This window comes from Pistacia vera, unplaced genomic scaffold (assembly GCF_008641045.1).
Source record: "Pistacia vera cultivar Batoury unplaced genomic scaffold, PisVer_v2 Contig838, whole genome shotgun sequence".
In the NCBI taxonomy this organism is placed as follows: domain Eukaryota; kingdom Viridiplantae; phylum Streptophyta; class Magnoliopsida; order Sapindales; family Anacardiaceae; genus Pistacia; species Pistacia vera.
Genome location: NW_022196710.1, coordinates 216,700 through 242,824, shown reverse-complemented (window position 1 = coordinate 242,824; position 26,125 = coordinate 216,700). Strand labels below are relative to the sequence as shown.

Below are 26,125 nucleotides of genomic sequence, written 5' to 3'. Positions count from 1 at the left end.
TGGTGTTCCAACTTCTATTTTTTCTGACAGAGACGTTAAAGTTTATGAGCATTTTTGGAGGACTTTATGGAGAAATTGGGATGAATTAAGTGTTTCTAGTACCTACCACCCCAAACAATGTCAATGAGTTGTAAATCGTATTTTGGGAAATCTACTAAGATGCCTTATTGGGAACAAAGCTAAGTCTTGGGATTTAGCATACCTCAAGTTGAATTTGCCTATAACAATTTTGTCAATAGGCAAAGAAGACACCTTTTGGGCTGCTTATGGGTTAAAGCCTCAACATGTGCTGGATTTGTTCCCTTTGCCACAAGAAGCCAGAGTAAGAGATGAAGGAAGCATTTGCTGATCACATTCAAAAATTCATGAAGATGTTAGAGCTGTCCTAAAAGCTGCAATGAAAGCATACTCTTTTTCTTGCCAATAGCATCGCCGTACGCAAGAATTTGAAAAGCTGATCAAGTTCTTGTGCATTTGAGACCAGAACAATTTCCAAAGGACTTACCACAAGCTAAATCTACGAAGTTTGGACCTTATAGGTTGAGGAAAATCAGTTCAAATGCCTACTTAATGAACTTCACCTAAGATGCAAATTAGTCATGTCTTTAATGTTTCAGACTTGTTTCCTTTTTATGGATTCATGGGTGTTCCATCTCTATTAAGCTCAAATTCAATAGCTGCCACTTGCAAATGCGATGTTATTGAAGAAGTGTTATATGTTAAGGAATTTTGATCTAGACGAGGCAACCCATATAGACGATTCTTGGTAAAGTGGCTTGGTAACCACAAGTGAAAGCACTTGGATTTTAAAAAGAGCTGAAACGAGTTGATCCAGCCTATTTGAGGAATATTTCAAGGCTTTCCTGTAAGTCGAGTTTTTTTCTAACCCGAGGAGAAGATGCAAAGGAGATCCAAGTTAAATTACGATTTTAGTTAAATTAGGAAAGAGTTTCAGATTTAGTTAACTAGGAAAGATTCAGTTTTTCTCAGTTTTGCTTTTTATTTCGGATTCTGTTGAGTTGAAGACATGAAACGGTGCTGTTTTGGCCATAAGTGGAGTGACGTCGTTTTGGGAGCTGCTGAATTAAATCTTGGCTGTTGATCAACTGCAGATCCAATGGCTGAAAACCAACAATCTGGTCAACACTATATAAAGGAACAAATTGGGAAAAAGCTGAAGGTTTTTCTTCTTCGTGAATTTTAGAGCAATTGCTGAAGGGTTTTTTTTTCTCTTGTTACATTCAATCTGTGTAATCTTGGTGAGTGAGTGTTTAGTTTTTCATTCAAGTGAGAGGGGTTTTACTCTCAAGTTAATAGGGAATCTGATTGTGTTCTCTAGGTAGGATTACGGGAAAGGTTGTGTTGTATTCTTGAGTGAGTGATCTTTGATCTGTGGTGTAAACTCTTGATTGTAATTGATTAGTGCATCGAGCTCCTCTGATTCCGGAGCTCAACGTGGACGTAGCCTACCCAATCTTGGATAGGTGAACCACGGTAATTCTGTGTGTATTGTTGTGGTTGTTTTATCTTGATTGTGTGTTAAAGATTAGGAAGATTTACATAACAGTTCGTTTATACGATATTGAGGATGCTCGACAATACGCTTTAGCAGCTAAAAAGCGAGTTTCCTGTTATGGTGCGAGAAAACCCGTATATAGAACCAATTGGCAAAACAATTTGGTACCTAGACGTGGGTATCAAATAGGCTAATGGGAGTGGAAAGAGACTGCTACAACTAATAACCAACAAGGGTGCAACCAATGTTGAAAGGAGTGATAAAGGGAAAAGTATTGTACCTTATGGGGGAAAAAATAATTTTGGTTCACTTATAGCTAAAGGAGGTAGCAATTCTCAGGTCTGATGTTTTACTTGTGGAGAGAAGGGACATACTTCATTTGCTTGTCCACAAAGGAGGGTGAATTTAGCTGAGTTTGAGGAAGAGTTAGAGTTAGAGCCAGTTTTTTATGAATATGATGAGGAGATAGAGGAAATTGATGTTCATGTGGCTCAAGGTGAGTCTTTGGTGGTACGAAAGGTGATGACGACAACGATAAAAGCTGAAGAGGAAGATTGGAGGAGGCATAACATTTTTCGTACATGTGTTGTTTGTGGAGGTAACGTTTGTGATCTTGTCATTGATGGAGGAAGCATCGAAAATATAATATCTAAGGAGGTTGTCGACAAATTAAATCTTCCTATAATAACACATCCTCATCCATACAAAGTGGGTTGGTTAAAGAAAGGGCACAAGATACTGATAACTTCTCAATGTTTGGTGAAATTCATCATGGGGGGTAACTTGGAAGATGAAGCTTTATGTGACATTGTACCAATGGATGTGGTGCATATTCTTGTTGGAAGACCTTGGTTGTTTGATCATGAAATGGATCATAAGACAAAGCCTAATACTTACTCATTCTACAAGGATAATAAGAGGTACACTTTGCATCCTCTCAAAGAAAAGGCAAAGCAATTGGCAACTAAGAGTTCTACAACCAGCAAAACAACTAGGTATTTGAGTGTCAAAAAGTTTAATGCTGAGCATGGTGAGATGGGGATCATGTATGCTTTAATATAAAAAATAAAAAATTTTGGAGAGTGACCAAGTTGGGTAATCACCCCAATATCCCATTGAAATCCGATAGTTATTGAAGGAATACGAAGAGGTAGTCAGTGAAGATGTGCCAAAAAGCTTACCACCTTTAAGAAGCATTCAACATGCTATTGATTTGGTACCGGGAGCATCTTTACCCAATCTGTTTGCATATAGAATGCCTCCTATGCAGTGAGCTGAGATAGAAAGACATGACAATGAGTTATTAGAGAAGGGTTTGGTGCATGAAAGTAAGAGTACTTGCGCTTGCCCAGCTTTATTAGCCCCGAAGAAAGACGGTTCATGGAGAATGTGTATGGATAGTCGTGCTATAAACAAGATTACAATCAAGTATCACTTCCCTATTCCTCAATTAGAAGATATGCTTGATCAACTAGCTGATTCCAAGGTGTTTTCCAAGATTGATTTGAAGAATGGGTATCACCAAATTAGAATGAGGTGCGGAGATGAATGGAAGACAGCCTTTAAGACACCAGATGGGTTATTTGAATGGTTGGTGATGCCATTTGGCCTTTCTAATGTGTCAAGCACATTCATGAGGGTTATGACGGAGGTACTTAAGCCTTTCTTGAATTCTTTCGTTGTAGTGTACTTTGATGACATTTTGATCTATAGTCGTACTAAGGAAGAGCATTTAAAACATTTGCGACAAGTTTTGGAAGTACTTCAAAGAGAACAGTTGTATGTAAACTTAAAAAAATGCAGCTTCCTACAGTTAGAAGTAGTAGTTCTTGGGTTCATTGTGTAGGCAAAATGTTAAAAACCAGATCCGAAAAAGGTTCGTGCAATTACTTAGTGGCCAGCTCCTCAATCCTTTAAAAGTTCAAAGTTTTCATGGTTTGACATCTTTTTATAAGAGGTTCATTCGGAATTTCAGTTCTATTATGAGTCCTATAACTGAATCTATGAAAAAAGGTGAATTTGAGTGGTCCCATTCTGCACAAAAAGCCTTTGAGTGAGTGAAAGTGTTGATGACTGAAGCACTAGTTTTTGCACTACCAGATTTTGAAAAGTTTTTTGTTGTTGAATGTGATGCTTCACATGTGGGAATTGGAGCAGTTCTTAGCCAAGATGGAAAGCCTCTAGAGTTTTTCAGTAAGAAGTTGTCTGATTCTAGGAGATGTTATTCAACTTATGACCTAGAGTTCTACGCTTTGGTAAGATCTATTCACCATTGGCAACGCTATTTAGCTTACTGAGAGTTTGTGGTTTATTCTGACCATCAAGCTTTGAGGTATTTACAATCTCAGAAAAAGCTTAATGATCGACATGTTAGGTGGAGTTCTTTGCTCTATGAATTTAATTTCTTGCTAAAGTATAAGTCTGGATAGTCTAATGTCGTGGTTGATGCCTTAAGTAGGCGATCTTTACTATTATCAATTATGAGCACTCAAGTCACAAGTTTTGAGGAACTAAAGAATCAGTATGGTTCTGATCTTTATTTCTGCAAGATAATAGCTTATTTGCAACGTTCCTCTCAAGCTGAAAAATTATCATATAGATTGCATGATGATTATTTGTTCAAAGGTAACGAATTATGCATTCCAGAAGGGTCTTTAAGGGAGCAAATTATTAGAGAACTTCATGGAAATGGTTTAGGAGGACATTTCAGTAGGGATAAGACTTTCGTAGTGGTTGCTGACCGTTACTATTGGCAAAAAATGTGAAGAGATGTGGAGAAATTAGCAAAGAGATGCCCAACTTGTTTTTTAGGCAAAATAAGTGCTCAAAACATAGGTTTATATACTCCTTTACCTAAACCAGATGCACCATGGATTCATTTGAGTATGGATTTTATTCTAGGACTTCCAAAGACAACAAAAAGATTTGATTCTATCTTTGTTGTGGTAGATCATTTCTAAAAAATGGCACACTCTATTCCATGTTCTAAAACCTCTAATGCAACTCATATTGCTGAATTATTCTTTCGAGAGGTTGTGAGACTACATGGTGTTCCAACTTCTATTGTTTCTGACAGAGACGTAAAGTTTATGAAGCATTTTTGGAGGACTTTATGGAGGAAATTTGGGATGGAATTGAAGTGTTCTAGTACCTACCACCCACAAACAGATGGTCAAATGGAAGTTGTAAATCGTAGTTTGGGAAATCTACTAAGATGCCTTATTGGGAACAAAGCTAAGTCTTGGGATTTAGTCATACCTCAAGTTGAATTTGCCTATAACAATTTTGTCAATAGAAGGGCAAAGAAGACACCTTTTGAGGCTGCTTATGGGTTAAAGCCTCAACATGTGCTGGATTTGTTCCCTTTGCCACAAGAAGCCAGAGTAAGAGATGAAGGGAAGCATTTGCTGATCACATTCAAAAAATTCATGAAGATGTTAGAGCTGTCCTAAAAGCTAGCAATGAAACATACTCTTTTTCTGCCAATTAGCATCGCCGTACGCAAGAATTTGAAAAAGCTGATCAAGTTCTTGTGCATTTGAGACCAGAACAATTTCCTAAAGGAACTTACCACAAGCTGAAATCTACGAAGTTTGGACCTTATAAGGTGTTGAGGAAAATCAGTTCAAATGCCTACTTAATTGAACTTCCACCTAAGATGCAAATTAGTCATGTCTTTAATGTTTCAGACTTGTTTCCTTTTTATGGATTCGATGGTGTTCCATCTTCTATTAAAGCTCAAATTCAATAGCTGCCACTTGCAAATGCTGATGTTATTGAAGAAGTGTTATATGTTAAGGAAATTTGATCTAGACGAGGCAACCCATATAGACGATTCTTGGTAAAGTGGCTTGGTAAACCAACAAGTGAAAGCACTTGGATTTTTGAAAAAGAGCTGAAACGAGTTGATCCAGCCATATTTGAGGAATATTTCAAGGCTTACTCTCTGAAGTCGAGTTTTTTTCTAACCCGAGGAGAATGATGCAAGAGCATCCAAGTTAAATTACGATTTTAGTTAAATTAGGAAAGAGTTTCAGATTTAGTTAAACTAGGAAAGGATTTCAGTTATTTTCTCAGTTTTGCTTTTTATTTAGGATTCCTATTTAATAAGAAATTGGGAATAGTTTTTAGTCTAGAATTAGGATTTGTCCTAACTAGTATAAATAGGACAACATAGTTAGTTTATTCTATCTTTTATTTGATTCACAGTTTTAGTTCAAAGGTTTTCTTTAAACCTAGTTATTTTCTATTGTTCCAACTACAATCACCCTATCCTAACCCTAATTGTTGAAGATTTAATTGCCCTACAACTCTTCCGCTACGTCAACTAGTGACCACCATGACCACGACTCCACGAATGATGAACGGCGAAGAGTTCTCTCATCGGCGAACGACGATAATCTAGATTAATTAAACATCATGAGCCCACGAACGACGAATGGCACTTCAATTCTTCAATCCTCAACTGCTCCACGACCACTAGTACACCGCCAGTTTAGCAAGTTAAGCTGTCAGCTAATTTCAATCTCTGATTTAGCCCATTTCTTCTTTTAATTAATTTGTTATGGGAGCTGTCAACTGTGATGTTTTTGTATATAATGTTTTAGATTCAACATTATTTCGTTTGACCCATGTGCTTAGTGCTATGTATGTTTTAGATTCATTTGTTAATACTTTTTTCGTTTGGCCCATGTGCTATGTATGGAATTTGAGCTGGCCATGTTAATTAAAAATACAAGTTTTGATGGGTGTTTTGTTTTCTGGGGTGGGTATTGACTATTGTACATGGTTCTTTTTGTTTTATTTTGTCTTTCCTTTGGGAAAGTTGCAGCTGCAGTGGCTGAACTATTGTGTACCTGGGGGTCGGGGGGTTTGTTTGGGGTTGGGGTGATGGGTTGGTGTCAATGGTGTAAAGTAGAAGAGATTGAAAAGTTTGATTGAAATCAAATGAAGTAATGGGTGTTTGTTCCTATATTCAATCAAAAGCTAGATTGATATAATTCTACTTTAGTGTAGTGTCTTTGTTAATTAATATGTTTTGTTGAATATCATAAAGATGTGTCGGAGTATTCTGTTTCATTTAATCTTCAATATATAGATTGATATAATTCTACTTTAGTGCGGTGTTTTGTTTAATCTCCAACATGTAGAATGCGTATGAATTCTCAATTCTTAATTAATCATGTGTTGCCAATGTTGAAATTGATATAATTGATCATGGAATCCATGTGTCAAATGGAACAATAGGTTGTATAGAAGTTGAATAATGTTGTGAAGCAAGACAATAATATTATCATTGATGACTAAATGGTTTGTTTTGTGTTCAATTGTGAAGTGATCATTAGTTTTGTATGCTGGTTTGATTAATTAGTTTAGTATGCTGATATATATTGTGATTGATGATTAAATTGATTGTTTTGTGTGCAATTGTGGACTGATTAGTTTAGTAATTATGTACTGGTTATGTTGTGATTGGTGCATTTTCTAAAGAATAAAGCTATTTGTACAAACTCTTTATACATAGAGAGTTTGTACAAAGTAACCTGGCACATTATGTGAGTGTCATGTGACACGAGAACTCACATAACATTAACGTGATATTAAGTTACGTGGGTCTCAATGTCATTTTTCATGTTTTGTGACATACCACATCAGTTTGTACTAACTCTCGTTATATAAGAGTTTGTATAAATACCATTAACCTTTTTTAAAAGTAGAATTGTTTGTAAGTCAATTAAGAGGTTTGAATTTCTTATAAGACATGTACTACTTGCTGCTATTTTGGCACCGAAAAAGCAAACAGTTTGAGCTTATTCACTACTTAAAAGAAGAAAGAAGATACTTGTGCATATCTTCTTCAAATAAATGGGTACCCATGTTTACTTGTTAATGCAATAGATGGAGTTTGAGTACAAAAGAAAATCGATGATGAAACCTTTCATTTATAAATTTATATGATCTTGAAACTCTTGGTAAGAGAAATGTTTGAATGAAGTTAATGAAATGTTTGATCATTATTTTGCTCCTTTCATTTATAAATTTATATGAACTTTTTATTATAATGCTGAAATTTTGATCATTATTTCTTATTATTATAATGTTGAATTGTTGATCATTATTTTTCTTTTGTTCCTTATTTAGCAGCAGGTTGAAGAAGACTTGAGATCTAGTCTAAGTCTTGAGATCTGAATTTTGAAGTTAGGGGTGTTTTAAGATGGTTGAAGAAGACCTTTTTTATTTGAGAGATACAATTGTAATTTGCAAATATTTTCATTTTTTCTGCCAATGTATTTATTAATGAGAATGGATAATTGAATGTTTTATCTTTTTATTTCATATTATGGATTCAGCATTTGAAAATGGATAATTTTACAAGATAGTCACGCAAAGAATACAACAAGAATTATATATATCTGAATTTAGGGACTTAAATGTAAAATTTACAGAATTTAGGGTTGAATTGAAATCTAGTTAACCGAACCGAATATTCGGTTTGGTTCAAATTCGGTTTATGCATTAACTGGTCTGGTTTCGATTCAACTTTTTGCTTGAACCGAATAACCGGTTCGGTTCACAATTTACCCAATCCGGTTCGATTAACCAGATTTTCCCACCCCTTTAGCTAAAGGTTGTTGTGAGATCAGAAAAAGGCTTTATTAATTCCCCCAAGTTTAAGTGTTGCGTAGAGAAAGCATTTCAGGTTATACTCAAAGCTGCTTCTGAAAGGACTTGTGCTCCTCAAAACGCTAGAGATTGACACAAAAATGTCTTCATCCCCTTTAATTTGCTTCCTTAAGTTACTGTTCTATGAAATCTCTAGCTGGTTTGCTAAATATTACGTACAGATACAATGTCATTAAGAAAATGTTTCCAGTTTAACTGTGTATTAATTTTTGCTACCTACTGTCTCCTATTATGTCCTTCACTCCTAGTCTGTATTGAATTAATTATCGCAAATCAAACAGTGTTTATTCTAAGAATAATCTTATCAATATTTTGTGAAATTTTACTTGCAAAAGGTCTCTTAAATAGTTTATACAAAAATAAAGGAGTTAAATGTAATTATGTGAATTCTCTCCTGGGTCAACAAGATTGTCAAACCAAACACGGGAAAATCATAACCAATAACAAATATGTGCCTGTTACCAAACAGTCCAAATTTCAACAGTGTCTTCTCTAGGGCTTCAAGCCCCTTCCCTATAAATAACAACTTTATGTTGCGAACTGAAGAACTGTCTTAGTCTCTCCTCTTAGTCTCTCACGATTTGTTAATGAGTTTGTCTTTGATTTGTATGTAACTACGAAAATGAGGAAAGTAAAGCATGAGTGATGATTAATTTCATCTGATCAAAATCATCTCATTTCGCTACGTTCTTTCTGATTCATGTCTTTGATTACCATTTAGTTCCATTCTTTACTTTTGTTAGTTGGGTTTGTTTGATTTTGGAGAGTTTATACCAGCAAGATGATGAAAATCAGAAAATCTTAGGACACCTTCTGACACAGTTCCACCTACTGTGTATGAGAAAGATTTTCATTTCTGATACTTGATGTATTTTCTCCTTTCCTTTTCTGGGTTTTTAAATTTCATTTTGAAATTTGCTATTTCTGCATTAAATTTTTGTTAATCAAACGCAGAAGTACTAACGTAAACGACACATTGTCGCGGTAACATATCTGTTGTTACTGTTACAATCTTTGGTCCCTGTACGTTACTGGAAGGGGTGCAGGTAATTCCGATAATGTTTCAATGCATTTTGACGCTCACAAGGTGCTTGATAAAATTCCTACTTAATAATATTAATATTGTTTTTATAAAATGCACTTTTGGTTTTGAGCAAAATCGATATTTCCTATAGAATTTAAAATTGCTTCATATATAAATGATTTTCGGTAAAAAATAAAAAAGAGAAAATCCCATGCCAATGCCTGAATAGCTAATTTTGATACAGAACTTGTGGAAGACTGTTGAACTGAAGGATTGACCTACGTCACTTGGTGTTGAAAAGAAAGATTCATTTGTTTGAACATTGCTTCTTTTGGAGATGGTACTATACAAAGGAAAATGATAGAGTTACCGAAAAGTGTAGTAACAAAATCTTGATCATTGATTAATATTAACTTATAATGAATTAATGGTTAGGATTTTGTTACGTTATTCGGTGTACAAATTCGGTACACATCCGTTGGTAACGGTAGCATTACTCCTATATAAGTTACAATAATTTTAACCTCACGAATATTTCTCATTAATTCTTGTGGCAGTTCGTAATTGGTTTGGTAGATCTATTGTTCGATAGGTGAGACTCAAGCAAGCTAAGCAATTGTGAATTAGTTTGATAGATCTATTGTTGGATAGGTGAGACTCAAATAAGCTAATCAATTGTGAACTGATATAAGAGAAAGTTAGTGAGACTTTATAAATTATGAGAATACAAATCGTATAATTCATGAATTTTATGCAGATGAAGAAAAGCTAAACCGTTTTGGGATTGTAATTGGGATACTTTCCCTTGATGACCTTGACTAATTAATATGAAAATACTTATTTGGTTAAGATAGAACTATAGAACCGTGTTTTAAAACCGCGTGAAACCTGACAAAGTAGCTAGGTCCAAGGTACTGGTTTGATTGACAGGTCCAACCAATGTCTAAAAGTTTGAAATTTAACAAAAATGCCTTTGAAAATTAATAAGTTTTTATAAGTTTAAAATTTTGTAAAAACACTCCAAACACCACAATCGGCGTCGACAAATAGGACTTGTTTTTTATGACGACAACACTCTCCATCATCACGAAAACACTCCCCTTCGCCTTTTGACCAAAACTCATCTCACTCCTCCCCCGTTTGCCTCCCCAATCGTCGACAACAAGAAGTTTTTTTTAACGACATAGTTTTGAGATTTTCGGTTGATTCACTCATCAGAAATCACCATCGTTGCCACCATTACACTCACCATTCATTCCTCTTCAAAAGCTCTAACATTCCAACCTTCAATTGTTTATGGAGTGATATCCTAATTTCTAAGGTTTTCAATGAATAAGAAAATTAGTAAGTCGACTTGGTAAAGGCTTCGGTCCAGATTGAACTGGTTCAATCAGCTAAGCTAGGTCAAGTTTTAAAACACTAGATAGAATTGTATACAACATTAGCTGCCTTCTCTAAAACAAAAATATACTTTCAGTAAACTGATCAAACATGTAATCTTTATAATGATGAGCTGCATACACTAAAATATATAGTGCATAAAAAATACAATTGCTTCGAGTAGAAACATCCGATATAATTCAAGGATTTCATAATACAACTATTCTGTGTTGCAGAACAAACAAAAGACCATAGAAATCTTTATATATTATTGCAGTATATCAAATGAAGGATGGCTGCCATTCAAGTGTATTGCCTGCAAACATTGGAACGACATCTCCAAATGAAAATGAGAAAGCCTCAGGTACCTTCCACGAAGTTTTGCTCAATTTAATCTTTGTTGTGTTTCTTGGAAGCCCATAGAAGTCTGGTCCATTGAAACTTGTAAATGCCTCTAGCTTGTCAAGTGCACCCATCTAAAACAAGCAAAAACCATTTCAATCATCGACAACCGTGAGAAAATAAAAGCGAAATGCAATAGTATATACTAAGTATGAACATACTGAATCAATTTTAAGAAAATTTATTGTGAAATTTAGTAACTTAAAAAGATATTAATACCTTTTATTCAAAAAAGAAAACAAGTCGATATCATAAAAACATTTGGTAAGGATTACGTAATGAAAAAAGCTATACCTCTTCAAAAACCTTGGCATACAGTGACAATGCAACAGGGGCATTGTAAATACCAGCACATCCACAAGGACATTCTTTTTTCCTCCTCTCGTGAGGCGCACTATCAGTTCCAAGGAAAAATCTTTTACTTCCACTGGTCACAGCTGAAACGATAGCTTGTCCTAGATGGGAATCAAGAGCATGAGATCAAGGAGAAGAAATTGAAAAGGAAACAGGAAACTGATACATTCTCATACTATGCAAGAATTTATTATTCACAAACAAAGGAAGTGTACAGAATGATAATTCACCAGCCATCTTCTTTTCAGAAAAAGATTATATTTCTATTCAAAAGATGATACAAAATAGTTGGATAAACCAGTGATCATGTAGGAGATTTACAAATTAGTAAGGAAAAAAAATAAAAAATATGTGCAGAATAATTCCTATACATGATTCAGAGCTAATGTTAGTGTAATTCGTCTCCTAATTATTAACCAGCCATTAACCCATAGTACTCTGACATGGACAACCCAAAATGATATTTCACTATCAAGTTCATGTGTCAAGCAGTTGTTATTTCTGTCACTGAAACAAATTCTATCAGTACACATTGTTCTGATAACACCATGGCTGCCACCTCAGGAACACCAAAAAGATTGAAACAAGTGTGTTTGCCATTTACAATGAAACTAGGTAAACTTAAGCTGTCATAACTTTATTGTGACTTGATGGAATCTAAATCACTACACCAAAAAGTTCATTGCCCAGCAAAAGAAAACAATATATGATAAAAAGAAACTATATGGTCACTGATGCATTTATAAGAAATTGAATTAACTTGCATAGGAGACGCCAAATGGAACATACTATGTATCTCTCTTTTGAGTACTGGAAGGCAGTAATTGTGTGGCTGCAGTCCTCCTTGAAAGATAGCATTTCTATTGAGAAGAAGATGCTGAGGAGTAACAGTGGCTGCTACAGAACCTGAGAAATATAGTGAGGTGTGATGATTTTCTAGATCTAAAAAAGGCCATCAGGTGAAGGGGCATTTTCTTTAACCCAAATAAAGGAAAAAAAAAAAAAAAAAAAAAAGGAAAAGAAAGGTTGTAGACAAAACTTTTCAATGAAAATGAATTTGTGTACCCTCTTTGCAAGATTCAACAAACTTAACAGCATCCATAGTAGTTATGTGCTCCATCACAACCTTTAGCTGTGGAAGCCTTTTGATCAGAGGTTGTAAAATAGTGTCAATGAAGACCTTCTCACGATCAAATACGTCTACATTAGGATCTGTAACCTCTCCATGAACCTACAAATAGAATATGATATGCAAATGGAAGTTCATGTGGAAAACAACATCTTCTCCAAATGGGTAAAGAAAAGAAAGGGGAAAACACCAAACACAATAATACAAATACATGTCATGCTTGCATCAAGCACTCTACCAATTTATGTTTTAAGGAGAAGCTCAAGCCTCAAACTTCACAAGATAGGGGGTTAAGCAACAAACTATAGTTTGACTTTTACAGTTTTGACATTTTAACTAGAGTCCTTTTGTCTGAAAAATAAACATATTAAGGTTTTAAAGATGGGAAAGTTAATGAGAACTCTCCATCATGTTCTTATTTGTTTTCCTTGTTTCTAAGTCTTGCATCAAAACATAGCATATAGAACTACAAACCAAAACTGACAGAATCCAAGCCAAACAGTCAATAAGCTACACCAAAAAGAAAAATAGACCAATTCTCAGCCTTCTATTCGGACAAGCAATACCACAAATAAAACATATTAAAATTTATGCCTATTGAACTCTCTAAGATGGAGTCTTAGCCTGTACTCGAATACATATAGACAAAGGAGCCAAGTCAAGATTAGCTTGATATGGCAAAATTACCAACAATGGCATATTCTGCTCAGCCATCTCCTCAAGGACAGGTAGACATTTCCCAAATAGATCCGTAACACCATCTTGAGAATTAGTTGTAGCACCAGCAGGATACAACTTCACAGCAAATACAACCCCACTTCTCCCTGTTGAAGTGATCCACAACATCACTCAAACTGTAAGATTTATTTACACCCTAGAGATGAAGGGAGAAACAACTATCATGAAGCATTAATTGTATCAGAAAGCCTCTACATTACAATAACAGGTACGTATCCCTAAGCATCATCCTTGTAATGATAATTAGAAGTTTGTCCTCAACCATTGAGTTTTAAGAGATCCAGAATAAAACAAACTCAAACTGCCAACTTCAAAGGTTTTTTACATGTTAATTATGCACGGCGTTTTCACAGTCTAGAAGTGAGATTGAATTAGGAGAAAATAATTTCATAATTCTTCTTAAGCTACAAGATAATAAGAGGGCACTATCCTATCAATTTTCAACTTCAAAGCCAAGAAAAATTAAGAGAGAATATCAATTAATGCAAATAGCCTTAAAATACTTGTATCTAATCCACATTTGAGTTGAACTAAAAAATGAGTNTATTTTTATTGATGAGTATTGAGTAATGTATAATTGAATACTTTATGTTTTGATTTCATATTCTGGATTCAGCATTTGCAAATAGTTAATTTAATGTGTTTTTCACATAAAAAATATAACAACAATATCCAAATAAAATAAAAATACTGCATGAAATTATATATAAAATAATAAATATCTGAATTTAGTGACTTAAATGTATAAAATGTTGAATTTAGGGGTGAATTCAAAAATTGGTTTGAAAACCGGTTAATTAGATAATTGAACCAAATATTCGGTTTAGTTTAAATTCGGTTTATTCCATAAACTGATCTGGTTTCTGTTTACCTTTTTGCCTAAACCGAAAACCGAACTGGTTATAAAGAAAAATCCAGTTCGGTTAACTGAATAATCTCACTGGTGGTGATTCCTGAAATTTCAATCGCACAGCATGGGTTCCCCTGATTTGGGAATCAGATCGACACTTTATATTATCAGTTTTAGGTAGGAATCGTAATTGACACCCCATATATCTTTCGATTTTGGTTTTATCTTAAAAATTTGCTCATCCCTAGTTTTAGGCTTATAAAGAATTAAAACACGAATTTTAAAGGGACGATAATTTTCACATATATCAATATATATTCATAAAGGGCCACACTATTTTAACACTACTTAACTTACAATGAGACAAATTAATAAACCACCCTTCACTTTAATGTAATCCAATGGTACGAATTGGAGTCTTTGTTGGTTGAGTAATATAGTAAAAGATCGTAAATTGAATTTCTCTTAAAATAGGGAAATAATATAGTGTGGATAATATGCAATGTCTTTTTGTTCAAGTTTCTTCAACCATTATGTTAGGATAAGTTGGAAAGTGGTTAATTTGTGTCTCTTTTTAAGTTAAGAATTTGTGTTATAATAGCATAACTCATCTATTATTTATCAATAAATACTATATAAAATGGGACTTAGATGTCTGCTTGGAAAATACCTTTTTCAATAGGCATAAAAACAATTTTTAACATTAATTAACTACTAATAGAACCGTTTTTATAAATTTGGAAATTCGACGTGGATTAGAATCGAATAGGAAGTAAGCCATCAATTTCCGATCGCTTGAAGATCCATCACTTATTTAGTAGACTCTAATGTTCTCAATCAATTATTTTGTCGCTGCCCACTTCCTTACATGAAGAATTGCTTTCTCTGCCTGCAATTCCCATAAAATGAAGATTAGCTAAATTTAGTTTTACTTGTTGAAACTGAGTTTATAGTTGATAATTAATAACAAAAGAATAATTAAAATAAAATCTCAAGCTAACATAGTTATATGATCAATAATGTCGTTTCCAGAGCTGTTTCAACCATGCATATTTTTGAGCCACTGGTGCTCTCTTCGCCAATTGTCAAGTGAACTTAGATTCACAAAGGTCGAAATTTGGGTGAGTAAATTTTATTTCTTATAATGGAGAAGCACTACAGTAACTCAGGGCTCTTTGTTTACCTCTTTATGCCAGTCGCATCTTAAAGTAATTACTGCCAATATCAAGGTTTGAACTGCTGTCCCACCGAAAATCATTCCAGCCCAAATTCCCTGTTTGTGTTCAATTTCATTGAGTTTGCAAAGTCAGCAACGTAATAGCAACGTAATTCTATATTATATACATACCAAATACTTAAACGTTATATTACCACATTTAAAATACTTCTGCACTAGTACATATAAACACCTCCCGAATTTATTTCTCGCTTGAACAATATAATGATACGTGAATAAACATGCTTGAACTCATATAAGCATGACTTGACTCAAGTGTTAGCATATGATATTTCGTAGATTTCACATTCCTTTTTGTACTCTTTATAAATTGTTCTGTCTATTTTTTTATTATGAAAAAATAATAATAAAGCAAACCGGCACCAAAATGAAAACTTACATACCATAACACCATAGTGGAAGCCCCATCCCATTAAAACCCCAAGGGGAACCCCAACAAGATAATAGCAGCCCAAGTTTATGTAAGCTACAGAAGATTGCCATCCTGATCCCACAGCCACCCCTATAAGAATAAATCACATAAAAACTATGGTGACTTTTCCATTACATAGGTTAAAAATGATCTTGTATAATTTAATCTAACGAAAATAGATTAATTATCTAATAACCTGAGAGAACTGGCTGAACACTATTGAGCAGAATAGTGACTGCTAGCAGAACAGATAGCTTGCTTACTTCATTTAAAACAGGGGCACTGGAAGAGAATATCAATGCAAGCTTATTGTGGAAGATGATTATCAATAACCAAAAGAAGAGGCCAATGATAATTGATGTTATTACTGACACTGCTGTGGCAAACTTGGCTCCTTTTCCATTACCAGCCCCAAGCTCGTTTGCTACTCGAACTCTGTATTATTTCATGAAAAAAACATTAATCCCGTCTTACATAATCAATAATTTTGAAGGGAATTATAAAGTATCTAATATGTCTTTTACTAAAATAAAACTCAGATTATTGGACTATATATGTAAAAATCCGTTTTAATAAAATGTGACCTTTCAAGTTAAATCCATTTGATTAAATCCAAATTAAACGACAATTAATATACAATGTGGATCAGTGTGTTGTGTTGTAAACCACACATCCAAACAATAAGGCTTCCTCTTCATGCTTGTAAAACAAGATATTTTTGGCAAAACTCAAGATAAGCAACAGTGATATGCTGATTAAAAGATTATAAGTTTGTACTTATCCTTTCCCGTTCAATGAACTGGAAAAATAAATAACTAGCTGACGACACTATGAAGAGCATCTAAGAATTGTTTTACAAGAAAAGGAACAAGAGATCTTAAGGAGAAAGCTTTTTCACTTTCAATCGGTGGGCATAAATAGCTAATGTACAAAACTTAGATCCTAAAGTTTAGGATCCAGAATAAAAAATTTAGGAAAGCAGTAATTATCAAACAAATAATTACCCTTTGGTTATCTAGATCATATTTTGTGCATTGGATGGCATCTGAATTATTTATGTGTGCATGTCTCAGTTTCTGGTTTCTTTACCCTTTGGATTCTAAATGATCTAAAGCATATACTTTATTTTGACTAAGCATCAAAAGAATTACTCAACACAAGTACCCATTTCAATATTTTAGAAATTATAATATATTTTCGTATTTTTGTTTTAAAATTTTATTGATGAAAACACATACGTATATTTTATTTATATCGAATAATAAAACGGAAAAGTTAATTTTTTTAAAAATAAAATAAAGTGTGCTGAAACAATAAATTTTCCTTTAAATAACCGGAAAATTTATTGGATTAGATACTTTAGCTACCAAATCTGAACACGTCGAAATTCTTGGTTGATTCATTGTGGGGTTCAGATGTCCCTAACTATAGTACACATTTTAGCATTTGAATTTTAAGGATCGTGACATGCGTGTAATATCTAAATGATTAAGACAAAAGAATAATATCAAATTTTTTTGTTACGTTTGAATGCTAACCATGATTCATGAACCTGGACAATTTAAACTAATATTATCCGAATTAGAAATCACTAATTTAAGACATGAAATGATATCATCAATAAGGACAATTGAATTTATTTAAAATTATTATCATTAATATTATTTATTAGCTGTATGCGGATTATAGGTCTTAAAAAAAAATTAATAAAAAGGAAACGAGAAGTGTTACCCGGTTGCAGCGAAGAATGCTAAAGGAATCATCATCTCCCAGCCATTTATATTCATGCTGCCAAATTAGATAAACAACTGATATCAGTCAACAGATAAAAAAAAAAAGCCAAAAGTTCTTCGAAATAAAAATTTACGTGCACATGCGAAAAACGGAATCACAAACAAAACAAATAAAACATTTTCCTACGAAAGTGAAAGCCTGAAGGATACAATTATTTTAAGGTAAAATTTCATGTAAATAAATGTATAAGATAACAATGAAAAGGGTCCACAGCATATTAATGAGTATAAGACAAATACCATATGGACAAAGCATCCACTGCAATCTCTGCGTTTGGTAGATTTCCAGTCATCACTATCAATATTTTGTAATACCAATTTTCTAAGCTGTAATATAAAATAATAAAAAGATAATGATAAGTTTCAGAAAAGATGCAAAACAATGTGGCAGTTTATTAGAAACGGGTCAAATTTTTCGTGGAAATAAACAAAAATTCTCCTCTTATCTACTTTTTTTTTCCTCACGTAAAATACAAATTTATGATTAATAAATAATAATAAATAAATCTCAATCAAACAAATTTATTAATATACAATCGTCATAAGATATGTACAAACTCAAACACGAGTTTCTTGAACTTGTATATATCTCATTAGTATATTGTGTAATTGAGATTTATTTATTTATTTATTAATAATCAATTATAAAATTTATATATTTTCTTACGTAAAAAAAATGAAGAAGAAAAGATCGGACAAGATCGTGGCACAGGGAAAGAGTGGTACCAGAGCATGACACCCGAAGCCGCAGAGAGTTTAACAAATTCCCAAAGACCAGAAAATGCTTCAACTGAGAAACCAGTCCATGTATCGGGACACCCACCAGAAGAAACATAACCAAAGTAACCAAACACCAAAACCCACCAAGAAAAATTCAAAGTAACAGCAGCCCCAACTACACCAAGCTGCAACCTGTATACAAACAACCAACTCACAAAAATATGCACCACTAGAGCAGCCAAAGCCACCCATGCAATCACATAAGTCTTAAGCTGGCTTTGCAAGAATCTCTGTAATGGAAACTGAAAGGCGAAGCTGAAATGAAGTGGTATCATCCACAAAGTAACTATCCCAGTTAGCTCTGCCACTTCTGTGGGCTGACCTAATAGCTTCAAGAATGGTGAGGCAAAAAAATACAATGGCAAAAGAAGAATACAACACAAGAAAAGCACGATCCACGAGCGTTGCATGTACACACCCAACATGTAGTATTGTTTGGCCCCAAAAGCTTGTCCACACAGCGTTTCTAATGCACTTGCCATTCCCAACTGATAAAGGAAATCAATACAAATAAAGTACAACGATTGAAGTTATTGAACTGAAAATTAAGAAACGAAAACTTTGTATGATGAGATTGAGAAAGTACCAAGAGACCAAAATCAAAACCAACGACGACATTATTGGCAATAGATATTGCAGCAAGCTCAAGATCACCCAAATGACCAGCAAACGCTTGGGTGACGACCAGCATAGTGTAGGAGGCAACGCGGCCCACGATTGATGGACCAACTATATACCAAAGCTTCTTTGACTCAATCCAAAACCTTTTTCTAAAATTTTGATCTTGATCATCTTGCGGTCGGATGAGTGAGGATGAATCTTCTAATAAAGGAACCTTTGATTCTTCTGATGCACCGTCACCAAGCATGTTTTAGAGGTCTTTCTTATCTTTAGGCTTTTTCTTGGGATTTCAAAGAACCGAGAGTGGTTATGTTAGCTTAAGACTTGTATTTATGAAAGATTCTAATGTGATTGAATAGAGTTTCGTTTTAGCCGGATCTTGTCCTCATAGAATCTAGACCGACCTAAGTGGGGATGTTTTTTTCACTCTTGCCCAAAGCATGGTGGTTTCGTTACTAAGGGTAGATTTGGTGCACAACTTTATATAGTATAAAGAGAAGCATATAATACTAAATAATATTATAAACTATAATTTGGTACAAAGTTTGTATTGTGTTAGCTAGTGTAATGTACAAGTCCTATATATATACATCTTCAATCTTTTACTAATTAACACCAAATTAAAGAGTTGTATTAATTAATACCAAGTAAAAATGGTGAATTAAAGGATGTATTGTATTACTTTTATTTGCTTTGAAATTTTTTATAAGTTAATTAATTACTTTAAAATGTATAGATAATTATTAATTTAAAATAACGTGATAAAAATATATATATTTTTTTTCAATATTGTTAGTGCTAATAAACGATACTTTATTATTATTTGCAAATTTCATAATGACTGATATAAATTTAGGTAACGGTAAAAAGAATTAATTTTTTAAATGAATAATTAAATTTCAAGGAATATTTGTTAAAAATTTAAAGATAAATTAATATAATACAATGAATTAGAGGTGGGCAAGGCCTGGGCCCAGTTGGTCCCAAGCTTGGGCCCACAAGAACCAGGCCCAAATCCTCAAGGAACGGTCTTGGGCCCATGAATTTTGTTAGGGTCTGAACCGGTCCCAAGACCGGTCTTATGGGCCTGGAAAATATTAATTTAGCTCCCTAATTTTTTATATACTTGGAGGTAAATAGATATTTATGTAAGAGGGTTTATGTAATTCATCAGGGGTGATTTGTAAAATTTAATTTAATTAGTAAATAAATATAAATGAATGATTTTAATTTAGAGAGATAATTTAATCTTATCTTCGCAATGTTAAAATTTAATTTAAACTTAAACAATTAAAAAAAATATAAATTCATGGTTATAAATTTATATAATTTAATTTTAGCCTAATGTTCTTAATGTGCAAATTTAATTTAAACTTAAACAATTAAATAAATTTGTTTTTATTTAATTATAAATTACATATTCGAAATTAACATCGTCGAAATTTGTGTTTTGGAAGAGGTTGAGTAGTTCGGGATTTTGAAGGTGGTATTTTAGTCTTCTGTCTTTATGAATCCAATCTCATAAACATGTAATGACGACATCCATCTCATTGGTGAATGAACATCTTCTGTCTTCAATAATGCAGCCACTAATTGAAAATGCTGACTCGGATGCAATTATGGAAACTAGCACACAAAAAATGTCATGTGCCATTTGGGCAATAATTAATTTACGATTGATTTGTAGTATTTAACGATGACTTAAAAATAAACATGGAAGGTCTTTTAAGCATGGGAGGATACGATGTACTTCTAGAAAATTATTTATTTATCTAATCTTTTGATATTCTATCCATTTATGATTTATTATTGCAAATAAATATCAAATCTCCTATACTTATATATGAGTGACTATTAATAAAGAATTATACTATACATACAACATTTTTATACAACATGATGGGGCAAAAGATGATTGGTGAAAGTTTATTTTTAATTTAAAATCAGCCAATCATCTTTTGCAAAATCATATTGTATGAGAAATGTTGTGTGTGTAGTATTATGCATATAATTTTACCTTTCAATGAATTTATTTAAAAGGACAAATAAAGTATATCAAAATGTATATATTAACTTTTAACTGATCTCATAATTTGGGGAATCTATTATGATAAAATAATAAATAACTAAAATGGATGAAATTTGTTGGGTATGATTTTTCCATCAAGCTCGGAGAAGTCAGAATTCTACGAGGTTATCGTCTGACCTAGAATCAGTTCGGCCCAAACGATTGTCCGACCCAACATAAGCTTGTCGAGACATAGCTTGACCCAGCATAAGCTAGTCGTGACCAATCTTGACAGTTGTTCAAGCATATCACAAATAAGCTCAAATCCCAGATATTTTGGAAGGGATCAGATCAACAGCAGTAATGGCGTGATCTCGGCGCTCAATCGCGAGAATATAGGAGTTGCATTTCAATCTTAATTGTAATTCTTTTAATTTCGCTCTTTCTTTTGTACAAAACTTGTATAGAAACCCCTCCAACAATGGAAAAGGGGTTAGCAAATTACTCTAGGAATTATAGCATTTTCTTGTAAGCTCTAAAAGCAAATAAGAAAGACACTGGACGTAGGCTTAAGATCCAAACTTGTCAATCCACTTTAAAAACCTTTTGTGTCATTTACTTTATTGCTTTTATATTCACACTTTGCTAGTTATCATTAATCACGCACACACCTGTTCTGATTCCACCATGGTCAATCGGATTGCTCTAGTTGGTGGAAATTTTGCATCAACATTTTGGCGCTAGAAGGAGGGCCCTTGCCTACTTTCAAAATTTCCGACAAACAATCTCAGTGACTCGATCACTCGAGGCTTACAATGGTTCGTACCAGATTAAAAACCATTACCAGAAACCATGACAATGTGGAAGCCACCAACCAGGAGATACATTAAGATGTCGTTAGGCGTCGACCACCAGTGTCGCCAGTGCAGCAGGCCGCGAATCAGCAAAAGGTAGAGACGTCAAATTCTGAGAATGGTAAGCTAGTGGAAATGATAAGAACAATAGTTGCACAGGCGGTGCAACAGAACATGGTTGAAATAAGATATTAGCAACTAGCCCCCTAGGACCTCGACCAGTCACGCTTCACAGATGTTACCCCAACAGGTAAGAATTCAGCGGGCGACCAATCTAGTTCGTCGGCACCAAGGAGTGACTGACACCCCAGACACCATAGGGAACATTTCGCTAAAAAACGTGAGTCCTGCAAGTAAACGAACCCTGGGAGGTGACTAGACAAACAACCCATGGGGGAGAATGAAGGCAATGGTTGCCCAAAGGATGCTCGACCTACTCGACAATATCCCCAACGCCAGCGTGCCAGTTTTAACCCACACCAAAGGCAGGCTCAAACCTTGCAAGCTTGCGAGATGAGTTAGACGTGCCAATCTAGCAATGACCAACGTTTCGGTTTTAAGTAACATCGCGAGTAGTGCATTGATGAAAATGATAGCATCTACCAACCAGCCATCATGACTATACTTTGCACATTAGTGTGCACGATAGGGGAGGTTCACAAGCAACTAATCTCTGAACTCACTTGCTCGAGGTAAGGTTGAATATAGCTCGCAGCCATAGTACTCCTCAAGATGAAGACTTAGATCGGGTGCAAAAAAATGCTCAATAATCTAAGAGCCTACCAAAACAATGTAGTAGAAGAGATAGTAAGTTCTCCGTTCATGGAGGAAGTTCATTAGGCCCTGCTCCCCCAAGGATTCAGGGCACTAGAGAGTAAGTTCGATGCGAAAGGAGATCCCAGAGACCACCTCGACTCTTTTAATGATCTGATAGAGCTACATCAGGCCTATGACTTGGCAAAGTGTCGTTGTTTCGTAGTCACTTTAGTAGGGGATGCCAAGAGGTGGTACAAGAGGCTCAAGGTGAACTCAATACAGTCTTGATAACAGTTCTCCTCATTATACCTACAACAATTCCAAGTGAGGAGACAATTCGCAATGTCATTCAGCTATTTGAGCAAAATTCATTAGGAAAGAGACGAAACTCTAATCTTATATTTAATGAGGTTCCAGAATGAACAAGCGAAGGTCATAGATGCACCTGAAGAGTCGATCCGAACTTTACTAATAGCAGGAATAAGGTCGTAGACGGAGCTGTGGAAAGAGCTCTAAAGCGAAGACCATGTGAGCCTGGCCAAGTTCTATCAGATGGTCGCCAAACATCAGTGAGTAGAAAGGTCAATGGCGGCCTTAGCTAGAAGCTCACCTAGAAGAGTCCTGATAGGCAACAAGATCGCCCCATAGATAAACGGAGGGGCCCAAGACCACAATTATAAGGACTTAAGTAGGTTCCAAAAGATGGAAAGAACAGAAAACCGCGGGGAAAGACAACCTTTTTTGTGGTTTACAGAGTACAGCCCCTTGACTCAAGATATAGCTCACATCTATGAGATCCCTATGAGGCTAAGAAATTGTCTATGTCAGAAAGGATGAGGGGGGCACCTGGTAGAAGAGATCACCAAAAATACTATCGATACGACTGAGATATTGGGCGTAACACTAATCAGTGTCGGGCTCTAAAGGATACCATTGAAGATCTGATCAGATGAGGCCACTTGAAAGAATTTGTCAAGGAGGCGCTAGCTCACAAAAATCCAAGCAAGCAGAATAATCAAATCCAATAAGCTCTGGCAAACAACGAGGTACTAGTGGGCATGATCTATGAGGGACCCAACATTGCAGGGAGCTCTAGGCATTCTCACAAATAAGATACATGAGAAGTCATCCCAAGCTCAGTCCCCCGAGTAATAAGTTATGAGCAAAAGCTGCCAAAGTGGCCCAAGCAAGAAAACGAGGTGATAGGATTCACCCAGGAAGAGTGTGAAAAATCTTCTTGCCATAACCATGATGCGATTGTACTCGCAGCAAGGATTGGCAATGCCCGAAAACTCAGGGTAATGGTCGACAATGGCAGTGTGTAGTGAACATCATTTTCTTGGGAGCTTTCCTAGAAATAAGGTTCACCGAATGAGACTTGAGGGCATGTATGTCACCGCTGTATGGATTCACCAAGGATAGCTTAGTCCCCAAGGGAACAATCGACTTGCCCGTGACTCTTAGGGAAGAACTTAAGATCAAGATAATGATGGTCGAGTTCTTACTGGTCGACTGCCCGATCACCTATAATGTCATTGTCAAGAGGCTAATCTTGGACGACCTGAGCGCAGTCACCTTGGTGCGCTACCAACCAATGAGTTTCCCAACTCTTGGCGGTGTCACAACAATCAGAAGTTGTAGGAAAGATTCTCAAGAATGTTACAATTGGGCCATTTATGCTGCATAAAATAGCTGCTTCCAAGAACCATGGTTATTGCTAAGTCCGAGCCAAAGCCCGGACCACTGAAAGATACCATAGAACCTCACATCCACAAAGAAGAGCCCACCGCAGGGCCAACAAAAGAATTGTGAGAAGTACCTATCAATGAGGAAGGTCCAACTCACATGCTGAAAATTGGTAGCAGTCTGAGCGACGAGCTGGCGAATAGTTTTGTGGGGTTCCTAAAGAAAAACCTTGACGTGTTTGCTTAGGTACATGCAGACATGGTGGGGATCAACTCCGAGGTAATGTGCCATAGATTGAACGTCAACTCAGAGGCTCGACCAATAAGACAGAAGAATAGATATATGGATGCTGAGCGGTCTAGAGTGCTTAAGGATGAAGTTGATAAGCTCTTGAACATCAACTTCATTCGGGAAGTAAAGTATCCAGACTGGCTCACCAACCTGGTCTTGGTGAAGAAGTCGAATGCCAAGTGGCAGACTTGTGTCGACTTTACTAATCTAAATAAGGCTTGTCCTAAAGACAACTTTCTGCTCCACCGGATCGATCAACTAGTAGATGCGATAGCTAGGAATGCACTACTAAGCTTCAAGGATGCTTACTTGGGATATAACCAAATCTCAATATATCAGTCCGATGAAGAACACACCTCCTTTATTACTGATCGAGGTATTTATTGTTACAGAGTTATGCCATTTGGCCTAAAGAATGCTGGAGCGACCTATCGGCATCTGGTGAACCAAATATTCGCCAAGCAAATTGGCAAAACAATGGAGGTGTACATTGACGACATACTCGTCAAGTCAAAGGTCATAGAAAGCCACATTGAGCACCCTAGGGAAATGTTTGACATTCTAAAAAAATATCGAACGAGATTAAATCCTCTGAAGTGTGCTTTTGGGGTAAGCTTGGGAAAGTTTCTAGGTTTCTTGGTAAATCAGTGAGGTGTTGAAGCCAACCCAAACAAAATTCAAGCTCTCCTGAACATGAAGAGCCCGGCTAGTATAAAGCAAGTTCAGAGTTTGACAAGGTAAGTGGCCGCACTAAGTAGGTTCATATCCCGACTTATAGACAAGTGCCTACCTTTCTTCGAAACCCAGAAAGGGAATACGGGTTTCAAGTGGATAGAGCAGTGCGAGAAAGCATTCTAGGAGTTGAAGAAACACTTGGGGGAACCTTCTTTGCTATCAAAGCATGTTCTGGGCCAGCCCCTTCTATTGTATTTATTGGTATCTAAGTTTGTGATCAGCGCAGCTTTGGTACGTGAAGAAGGGGGAGTATAGTGGCCAGTGTATTATGTGAGCAAGTAGTTGCTTGATGTCAAAACAAGGTATCCCGAGATGGAGAAGCTCGCCTACGCACTTGTCATAGCTGCTTGAAAATTGTGGCCTTATTTTCAAGCGCGCCCTATACATGTCCTGACAAATTTTTCACTGAGAAAGATAATGGAAAAGCCCGAGGCATCTGGTAGATTAATTCAGTGGACTATGGAGATGATTCAGCATGACGTCAAGTATATCCCAAGAACCGTGATTAAGGAACAAGCTTTGGCTGATTTCATTTTAGAGTTCTCCTATCAGCCCGAGAGAGAAGTAAGCCCGCCAAAAGCGAGCACCTTGGAACAAAACAAGCCAGTTAAGCCGAAGCTTGATAGTCTATGGCAGTGGACCTTGTACGTAGACGGGTCCTCAAATGAAAAGAGGGTGAGCGCCAGGCTCTTGCTCAAATGTCCTAAAGGGAACCCAATCTGAGCTGTAGTCAAATTTGGGTTCATTGCCTCGAACAATGAGGTCGAGTATGAAGCTATGCTCATAGGGATCTACCTCGCCAAAGAAATGGGGGCAGAGGCAATACAGATCTACAGTGACTCCCAGCTCCTGGTCCACCAGATTTTCGAAGAATA

The 26,125-nt window shown here is 35.5% G+C and overlaps 3 protein-coding genes and 2 non-coding genes across 5 annotated transcripts; 3 read left to right on the top strand and 2 right to left on the bottom strand.

Moving 5' to 3' along the window:
• The first annotated feature begins 1,117 nt into the window (after positions 1–1,117).
• Positions 1,118–4,281, top strand: LOC116118114. Its single transcript, XM_031404083.1, has 7 exons — positions 1,118–1,180; positions 1,546–1,650; positions 1,883–2,546; positions 2,869–3,167; positions 3,320–3,392; positions 3,617–3,771; positions 3,946–4,281. The coding sequence occupies exons 1-7, from the start codon at positions 1,118–1,120 to the stop codon at positions 4,279–4,281; spliced, it is 1,695 nt and encodes a 564-aa protein (XP_031259943.1).
• Positions 4,282–8,814: 4,533 nt separating this feature from the next.
• LOC116118151 lies at positions 8,815–8,904 on the top strand. Its single transcript, XR_004126106.1, has one exon. It is a non-coding gene; the product is annotated as a small nucleolar RNA R32/R81/Z41 (small nucleolar RNA).
• Positions 8,905–8,973: 69 nt separating this feature from the next.
• On the top strand, positions 8,974–9,067 carry LOC116118156. The gene has a single exon (XR_004126110.1). It is a non-coding gene; the product is annotated as a small nucleolar RNA snoR31/Z110/Z27 (small nucleolar RNA).
• Positions 9,068–10,740: 1,673 nt separating this feature from the next.
• On the bottom strand, positions 10,741–13,335 carry LOC116118112 (dihydroorotase, mitochondrial-like). The gene is made up of 5 exons (XM_031404082.1): positions 13,177–13,335; positions 12,426–12,591; positions 12,150–12,266; positions 11,301–11,461; positions 10,741–11,080 (listed from the first exon to the last, which is right to left on the bottom strand). The coding sequence occupies exons 1-5, from the start codon at positions 13,333–13,335 to the stop codon at positions 10,886–10,888; spliced, it is 798 nt and encodes a 265-aa protein (XP_031259942.1). The 3' UTR covers positions 10,741–10,885.
• Positions 13,336–14,723: 1,388 nt separating this feature from the next.
• On the bottom strand, positions 14,724–19,326 carry LOC116118142 (protein DETOXIFICATION 27-like). Its single transcript, XM_031404118.1, has 8 exons — positions 18,886–19,326; positions 18,246–18,787; positions 17,760–17,846; positions 17,458–17,514; positions 15,923–16,161; positions 15,698–15,816; positions 15,261–15,350; positions 14,724–14,966 (listed from the first exon to the last, which is right to left on the bottom strand). The coding sequence occupies exons 1-8, from the start codon at positions 19,165–19,167 to the stop codon at positions 14,919–14,921; spliced, it is 1,464 nt and encodes a 487-aa protein (XP_031259978.1). The 5' UTR covers positions 19,168–19,326; the 3' UTR covers positions 14,724–14,918.
• Positions 19,327–26,125: the final 6,799 nt, after the last annotated feature.